The sequence below is a fragment of the Taudactylus pleione genome, unplaced genomic scaffold (genome assembly GCF_031769625.1).
Source record: "Taudactylus pleione unplaced genomic scaffold, aTauple2 ptg000170l, whole genome shotgun sequence".
NCBI lineage: Eukaryota > Metazoa > Chordata > Amphibia > Anura > Myobatrachidae > Taudactylus > Taudactylus pleione.
In genome coordinates, this window is record NW_028284572.1 from 4,915,373 (window position 1) to 4,925,000 (window position 9,628).

At 35.4% G+C, this 9,628-nt stretch overlaps 1 protein-coding gene across 3 annotated transcripts in view; it reads right to left on the bottom strand.

The window, feature by feature from the left end:
* Positions 1 to 7,137: 7,137 nt before the first annotated feature.
* The window catches only part of GRIA2 (glutamate ionotropic receptor AMPA type subunit 2), a 232,105-nt gene continuing 229,614 nt past the window's right edge, over positions 7,138 to 9,628 (bottom strand). For 2 of the 3 annotated variants that reach the window (XM_088475311.1, XM_088475309.1), the window contains exon 16: positions 9,509 to 9,596. Coding sequence is in view for 1 of the 3 variants with exons in the window: in XM_088475313.1 (XP_088331439.1) it covers positions 9,441 to 9,596 (156 nt within the window). In the remaining 2 variants the exon portion in view is untranslated. Of the gene's footprint in view, positions 9,597 to 9,628 lie in introns of all 3 variants that reach the window. The other variant, XM_088475313.1, reaches the window with a different exon arrangement.

Below are 9,628 nucleotides of genomic sequence, written 5' to 3' on the forward strand. Positions count from 1 at the left end.
TTGTGGATTTGATCGATTAATATGAATCGTCCTTCTTTGTGATTTTTTTTTTTATTATTCTCTTTGATGTTATGCAGTGTCCTTAAAATAAAAATTTTACGAGGAAATCAGGCAGGCAAACTATTAGCCAATCTGCCAAAACCTGTTAAACATGAAAATAACATAACAGCTATCAAGCATGAGCAGTTAAACAGAATTATCACAACTTCAGGATAAACCTTCTGTCACTGGGATTCAGGGCCTAATTCAGACCCGCTCGCGAGCGCTGAGCGCTCGCAAGCGGGTCGATGGTGCCCTAATGCGCATGCGCACGACGGAGGGATCTCCGTCGTGCGCAAGCGCGATACCCGCATAGTGACAGCCAAGCTGCCGCTATGGGTCTCGCACCAAAGGGGGCGTGCTGTCGATGGTGACTGAGAGCACGCCCCCTTTGGTGGGCGTGCCGGGGGCATTGCTGCCCAGACGGAGGCGTTTCCATGGGAACGCCTTCCATCTGTAGCCGGCACCGCTGACATCACTAGTGATGTCAGTGGGAGTGCTTTTGGCTCTGATAGAGCCAAAAGCACTCCTGGGCTTGCGGAAGCGAGACCCTACCGCAGGGTCTCATCGCAAGCACCATCTTTTTGGCCGCTCGCATAAGCTGTGGGTGGTTACCCACAGCTATGCGAGCGGCCAGGAGGCCGCTCCATTTTTAGGTAGGAGGGCCCTGATTCAGAGCGAGCGCTCTGGTCAGAGCGTCCGGCTCAGAATCAGGCCCTCAGTCTACTCATGACCAAGGTGGCTGCAGCAGCATAGAAAGGGATAAACATTTTGTGCTCAGTGCCATTGTGGCAAATGTAATACTGACAAGTGCTCTAGTGGCCAGAGTGATGACTCTGTTGCGTTGAGCCCAGGAAAAATAAATGTTAAATATTGAAATTTATTTTACATATGTAGCGTTGCAGCCGGGAGTTAAATGTCACAAAAATGTAGAGAAGTAGCTGGAAGGGGTGGTCTTTGTCTTTCTTAAAATTATATATTTTGTTATATCGCTCTACCCTCACCAAACATTTTAATAACAGTATTAATAACATGAATATATATATATATATATATATATATATATAACAGTAATAGATTCACTACTGCAACTATATTTAGGGAAATAAGAAACATAGAATAAGTTTCATTAGGCTTCAGCAATTTAAATCAAACCAAGGGATTAATATTTCTAACATCACATGGTATAATCAAGCAGAGCATTTGAGATCAGTTAGGATTTGGATCCAAGGGACTGGTATCTATGCTAACGCATCTTTGGAACAAGAAGTCATCATACCATGTAATGCACTTTTATACAAGTCCAGTCAGTTGTTTGGCACGAGGATATAAAGATTTTTAACTCCTGACAATTTTTGGGGGGATGCAGAATATAAAAACAAACTCTTGAAAGAATGTCTTTGTACATTGTCAATGGACAATCTTTTAGAACCAATTAGCATTCTCCATGCAGCGGAGATGTTTGTGAACATCTATCATAGGGCCTATATATCCCCACCCCACTGCTATAATTTAGAATTTACAGATAATTATTCATCTTTGAAATGTGGTTCCACTATAGCAGATCTCACCCATTGTTTATGGGATTAACCACTAGCCAAAAGATTCTGGCCCAGGTCTGGAGATTCACCAATTATTGCTTAGTCAATTACCTTTCTTTGACCCCAAAATGTGCTATTTTGAGAATTTTAACTAGAGGTGTCAAAACATCAAAAAGATTTAGGAAACTTTTGTTGATAGTCTTTGAAGTGGGTTAGAAGAATGTGCTCAGATGTGGTTTCAGAATACATCTCTTTCCCTTTGGAGACGCCGCTGGTGCAGGGGCCAGTAAAGATACCACTAGACTACCATGGACGGTTTTTCGATCTTATGCAAGTCGACATAATGACTGTCGACCTAACATACCAGCAGACCCCTCTGCACAGCCTGTAATTAAATGGACACACTCTGTCTGGACTTAGTTAAGGTCTGAATGCCCCATCAGTCACAATAGAAATGTGACAAAGTTGAATCTGCATCTGTAGTTGTGTACTGTCAGCTCTGGAGCATGAGCTGTACAAGAACACGCACGATACATCTGTAAAACTGACTTGGGTTCAACTCTGCAACAGCCCCTCAATGTACAATAGTGATTGGCTGAAAAAATGCATCGTTAACCAGAGAATATGAAAAGAGGTGCAACAGTAGACACAATGTAATGAACAAGATCTCCTCTGTGCCTCACTGTTTTGTAGCATCATGAATATCACATGGGTTTTCACACAAAGGGCCCCATTTATCAATGAGTTTTATAATTCACAACGAGTGATAAAACTCGCTGCTTTTGATAATGGTGCTCCAGCCAATCACCAACTGTCATTTTTCAAACAGGTGACAGTTGGGAGCTGATTGGCTGGAGCACCATTATCATACGCAACAAGTTTTATCACTCGTGAATGATAAAACTTGTTGATAAATGAGGCCCAGCAGCTCTCTTCTCAGAAATCTAGTACTGTGTTACATATGTGCTGAGGTTATCAGGCTTCAACAAAGTCTGGTTTATGTATTGTTTTCATTTTTGTTATAAAAAACCTTTACATTACATATTAGTTATTCTGTTTTAGCAAATGTATTTTTTCTCGCTTCATGAAAATTCTCCTTTTATGCATGTGTTCTAAATGCACATATTATTCATTAACGGGAATTTCCGAACTCGGTTCTCAAGGCACCAAAACAGTACACATTTTAAGGATCTCCATGCTTGAACACAGATGACTTAATTTGTGCCTTAATCATTTTAATTTAACTATCTGTGCTCAAACATTAAAACCTGGACTGTTAGCATGTATTGAGTACTGAGTTTGGGAGCCTCTGCTGATATGTACAGTATATCTTTACCATTTGTACACCGCTAATAATGACATGATTATAAATTTATTATTTTATGGAATTCTACAATGCTCCTGAAATTTGTGTATTGTGTGTGATATTCAATTGAGACAGGAATAAAACAAAAAATATGTTGTGTATTGAAATATAAAACAGTGGTGCTCCAGGGTGAACATTTGATAAATAAGACATTTGTTATATACATTAAACACATTTTAAAATATTAATATTACTTTAATTGGTAGGATCATCATGGTGATTAATTTTTCCCCATTTATTAAGCTTTTATTTTCAAAGTACACTCCTCAAAGGCACTTCGATCACAAAACAAAAATACATAGCCAGAAATTAACATGGCAATCTTAATACATGACATTTGTTCCATTGCCTGTTTAATTCTTCCTCAATCCATTAAATGCTGATCCATACAGAAAACATCTCATCTATTAAGGCGCTGTCGTGTAATTTAGACAAAACAATATTAAGTTATTGAGTTTCTGAAACAATCTTATATGACAGCGTGAAAAAAACATACCTTTACGTTCCATAGCAATGAGTAATCATTTCAACAGTGCCATTACTTAATTCTGTAACAAACACATAATTTGAATATTTAAAGTTGCTTCCATATTTTCATTATTTATAACAGAAATGAACACTTGAGATTAACAAAGCAAAAAAAATGTATTTAAATGTTTAATTATGAGCATTACTCCTCAAGGAGTAGACTTTTAAAAATTCCCACAAATATTTTTATTTTTTTTATTTTGTCCATATACTTCTTTTATTATATTTTATGTAGGAAAATAGATTAGTGTTTTGGAAAAAAAATTTGGCAGTGAAATTAACTTCAAGCTACTTAGACTTAGTGAAAAGCACCTTTCTTTACAAGTACTATAGATCTTAAAGCTCATTATGACATCAAGCTAAAAATGTAATTAAATATAAAGTAGATAAATGACTGATTCATACAGCATATAATATATTTTGACCTTCGTAATTTGCTTCTGAATGTAAATTCTAAAATATTATAATTTTTCCTAAGATTCTAAAACTTTATAATTTGTCCTAAGATTGTTCAAGGGCATTCTTTGCAAACTATATATGGATACCGAATAGGTAGCCTAGATTCTTTTATTATATTCCAAATAATATAATTGTAGTTCTGTACTGATTAACACAACACTGCATAACCCAAATGTTGTTGTAAGCAAGACAGTAGCAAATTTACACAATACATTTTTAAAATGATTTTCAACAATTTTCATACAAAATTATTTAAACTCTTTCAACTGCTGGCTGCATCTTCACTAAAGTACACACAGATATATTCTTACATATGCTATATACTGGATTATGTAGCAAAACATGAATATCAAATGTACGTTATATGTTTTTCTGTTTTTTTTTTTTTTTTTAAGAAAGATGTGTATTAGCCAGCATATGCGCAGTCCTTTATATTCTCTTACATTATATACAGGATTTTATCTTGGTATTTATATAAAACAGTTAAATTTAACTTTACACATAATTCAAACTATTGATATACGGAAAACATTTTCTCAATGTATTTTTAAAATGGCAGCCCCAGAATTGCATAATCCTAAATGCTGAGTAAAATTAAACACGGAATAACACTATGAAAACATCAGACTGTTGTTTGCTCATTCTAGCAACATTGTTGTACTGTAATAGCAAATAAGATGAATATTAATCAATATATAAGCCTTACTGTTTTCTCACAAGTCTTCATTAATCTGTACTGCTTACTAAAAAATGTATCATGTTCCGCTCCTCCGTGCCAAAGCCAGGGAAGCAGCACTGTAGCAGGACTCAGAGGCAACATGTGCTGGCACAATCCGCCTCGGCCCTGGTGATGTCGTTATGTCACACAATAAACATTGGGGAAGCAATGGGATGGGTGCCGGGCACATCCTATGAATATGCACTGCACCTCTCTATCGCATGCTGTATATGGGTTCCATTGGGGCAGCGACTGTGCTAGTTCTTGCTCCATGGGCGGTGGCACTATGCTATGGTGCTAAGGCCCTGCAAGGGAGAAGTTACATGCAGCTGTTTTCCTGGGGCTCTGCCAGTTCTGTAACACAGAACATGCAAATCTATTTATTTGACTGGTAAAGGCAGCGGTATGTTATTAAAAGCTTTTATATAGGTGGTAGTGGTGTTTTAAGACTATTAAAAGATTTCATGAGGTGGTTTCATTTCAGAAAAGTTTTTGATAGTTGACAATGCAAATAAACCATATAGGATTTGTATATATTATTGAATTTTGTTACAAAATGTTGCACTATGGAGTATTATTGATGGGAACATGATGATACCCCCATATTCACATTTCGTAGCAGCATATTAAAATATAGTATAGTATTTATGTTAGATTTATTTGTAGGTAGACAGCACTCTTAAACAAGGCAAACTTATTAAACTTATCAAAGATCAATGGCAGAATATATCTAATAATAATAATAATAATAATAATAATAGTCTCTATATGCACTTGGTTAAAATGGTACAAATTAAATTATGACTGTCTATTTAAATGCCTGGACATTTGATCAGTTGAATTCTTTACAATAAAGCTCCAATGTAACTACAGTTTTAATCCAGAGCATGCAAATCATATAGTAAGACTATATAATAACTGCCCCTCCAGTAACAGTCATTCCAGCTCTGGCTATGTAGTAACTGTCTTATACTGTGTCTTTTTTTGTGGTCATCGCCATGGACTCACATCCAATACACAAAATCAAATAATCAATTCATCACAAAGAAGCAGTACATATTATTATTAAATGTAAATGTTCTTATGAGAAATCAATCAACTTGCTCAGGTTAATGGTGATAGTTCTGGATAAGCATGACATTTACAGATTACTTGTCCTGACACATTTCTGTTCATATGCTAATTATTTGTTATTATGAGCTTTCCCCTTTATAGACATGTAGGGCCATAGAAACAAATTAGAAAAAGGGCTTGCCTTGAACCTTGCTGCCATTAACAGTTGACAACGTCTCATGTACCTTATGGTAATAGCTGAGTTTCGAGAAGATAATCTAGTGAAGTGGTTCTCCCATGAAAGGGCCAGTCATTAATAGAAAACTCATTCTGTGGACATTATTATCAGCAGGGCTGCATAGGGTCACCTCTTACATTGAGAACAAAATGAAAAGAGATATTAGCTGCAACTGTACAAAAAAGGTCCTTTACAGTAAGGGGAAAATATATATGAAATTAACTCCCAAGAGAACTTGCACAGACAAAATCATTACCCTGTTCATAGATGGGATTTATACACCAAGGTACAATAATTCATTTCAGTATGTGGTAAAATGCTGACCTAGCGAATTAATTTTCTTCAGAACACAAGTTCATTTACTTAGTTATTTAAAATCAGCAATTAATGTATTGCAATATTTTACCTTCTTTTGCTTCCTCAGTGAAAATATGATTTTATTTACAAGAAAAATTGCCACTAACTACCATTAACTTAGACAAGTTGACTGAAATGCCACAGGATGAATTGATCATTATCACTCCCAGAGGGAAACAGCCTACAGCACTCATAGGACTCCTGTCATTGTGACTTGATGTTTATTAAGGGCAGAAAAGTCACAACATCCTTCCTTCTAGGTGCACAATAAAATGAAACAGTTCCAGGCATTTAAAGATTTCTAGTGGGAAAATAGATCAGGGACAATGGGAGCCCAAGGCAAACTGTACTTAAATGACAACCGTTTTGTACATAGTGGTATTTTCCATGTGAAATAGTCACTATTATTATAACATAATGAAGATAATGTAAACATTACAATAAATATGTGAGGGTTATACATGGTCTTTCACCAATAATTTGTTTGTGCTAAATGATTAATATAATAAAGACATTTCTTTATAAAATATATTAGTGGAAACATGAAGCCAGTCTGCACTACTTGGATCCATTTTACCGGTCCATAAAGCGATATAGGATAAACTAGGGATGTGCAGGCTCGGATAGGTTCGAGTTTGCACGCCGAGTTCGGATTTTTCCCTCCAAAAATCGGGTCTCAGAAAGAGGCAAAACATCATCTTTCAAGGACAAACATCATCTTCCATGGACTTTTGTCCAGGAATGATGATGTTTGTCCATGAAAGATGACGTTTTGCCTCTTCCTGAGACCCGATTTTTGGAGGGAAAAATCCGAACTCGGCGTGCAAACTCGAACCTATCCGAGCCTGCACATCCCTAGGATAAACAGCTATAAAACTCTAGCATAAAGCAAACTCACAAACAATATTTGTAGGCAATGGTACAAAGTGCCTTTCCTAAAATGTAAGGGATTCTCCTAAAAGCAGTGCAGTATCTTAACTAGGGAAATGTCATTGTTTGTGAGCAATGAATCAATGTATGTGTAGCTCATTTAAGGCGCCAAACACCAAAAAGGCACGTGACCCCTTTGCCATCTCAGTTTACCATAATTGTAAAATTAAGCAAGTGTGTAACAGGTTTTTGAGAAGGGTGTTATTCTGGCTCTAAAATGTCCTTTTTTAGATAATCTCTTTTACAGTGGCAATTTATACAAAGATAACAGTTGGGGAAATAATTGTATTTGCTATGGAATATTTTATTTTCCTTCTCTTATAGAAGCGTAACAGCCTTGTACTATGGAGCGTTAATGATCAGCTGAATATCTCAATACAGGAGATGCACCAGAAGGTAGACTGTTACAGCCTTGGGGATGATATGTAAGATGATTATGCAGTCAGGCTTAGATAGCAATATAATTATTATTCTTATAATGTACTGTAAACTATACACATATGATATTTTGCGCATCTTATTAAAATTGTATCTTTTACCAACAAAAGATTCATATTTCCTATTAAGGTCTAAAATGGGCGTGTAAGTTATAAAATAATTATACTGTCAACAAGCCTGTAATTAACATGATAATAATAATAATAATAATACAATGTAATGGCCAAATTAGTGGACATGCGACCAAAAAAATATATGATATACTGGCACATATGTAGTGGTATAGCTTTGCAACAGGTCACCCACTAATGGTCCCAGCAGGACTTTTGGCAGGACTTGGTTAGTGCGGTCAGACCCTTCTCCTGTGAACCCATCTGCATGAATTAGAAGTTCATAGGTGGGTGTGGTTTAAAAACCCAACCAAGACGTGCCTGAGCTGGAGAGAGAAGACCCTACTGCTCGCAGTGCTAGATGTAATGTGGGACCTGCTTAATCTGTGATCTATTGTGCGCATATAAGTAAAACTTTGAATTTTATTTTAAGTCACCCAATTTTATAGCCTGTAATGTTTCAAAACAAGTATTACAATATCCAATATGTACATTTTCTACCTAAGAAGACCAACTTACAAATGAAAAGCCATATTAAAGATGGGCTTCACTGTACCATGAGAAATTAAAAGTCTTTCATTATTTATTTTCAAAATAAAACAAACAAAATAAAAATATAAAATAGAAACGAAATATACTATGCTTCGTCCATAGTAACTCAATTTAGCTTTAAAATGATTGCATGGCAAATGTGAAAAATTGTCACAATAACACAGTAAAATTTCAATAATGAAAAATAACAATCAGCGAATTACCATCTGACACATTTATATAGTGTACATTATGCTTACTTTAGGTTTTCATAGAAATGTTTCAGATGAATGAGTTGAATGTTGTCAGTAGTTAAACCAACTCAATAGAATTATCTCTTTGGGCACACTTAACTTTTGCAAATAAAATCATAGGAAACAAAAAAAGTTTTATTTTAAATACTCAGCATTATCAAGTGTTCTGAATATAACATCAATGTTAAAGATTAGAAGGTACAGAACTATTTTTATTTTGTTATCAATAATAATAATAATAATACTGAATTACACAACCCCATACTTTTATAGATTCTTCATTTATCTTCAGCAAATGTATATTTGGCTTTGAAAATATGCAATTAATGTTGTAACCCTTATTTTCCTCTTATAGTATTTTTTTTCTTGTTATATACAACCGGAATGGAAGCAATTTATTTAAAAGCCATTGTTTCCTTTTCGAAAATACCAAAAAATATTTTTTTTCCATGTTAAATGTTTTATTTTTTTTTTCTCTTTTTATCTTATAAAATGTCACATCTTGATGCAGTTGATGTCAAGTGTGCTTAAGTCATATGAATCAAGAGACTAACAACAGTGGCTTCAGAAACTGGTGTGTTGCCTGTACAACGATTTCAGTCACATTAGACAGATCTTCCAATTCTAGCTGTGCACGTCAGTCAAGCTTCATCTTGAATAAGTGTAGAAAATTGAGTTGTGTTTCTGCTTTATATTTTTGTTTCCCTTTTATTTTCAACCAAGCATCCATTTTATTATTCAAGATGAAATCCATAGGGATGATAGAATTCTTGTTCAGAAAAAAAAAGTCTTCAAGATATCGGATGCCTCTTTTACCACGTTGACAATAAACGCACAAGAAAGACCATTGTGTAAGGCACTCAAAAGGTTCTTATCAATCACGAGAGATCAGTCACACTGACATTCATTCTCATGCCAGGACTCACTGCATGCACTGCTTTTGGAAATTCTGGTCTCAGAACACGTCCATTTTCCCCAGCACTTCCTGTAATTGACAGCCTTGCCTTGTTCCTCATGACATTACTGAAGGATATCTTAAACATAAAGGGAAAAATAAGGAATGTAA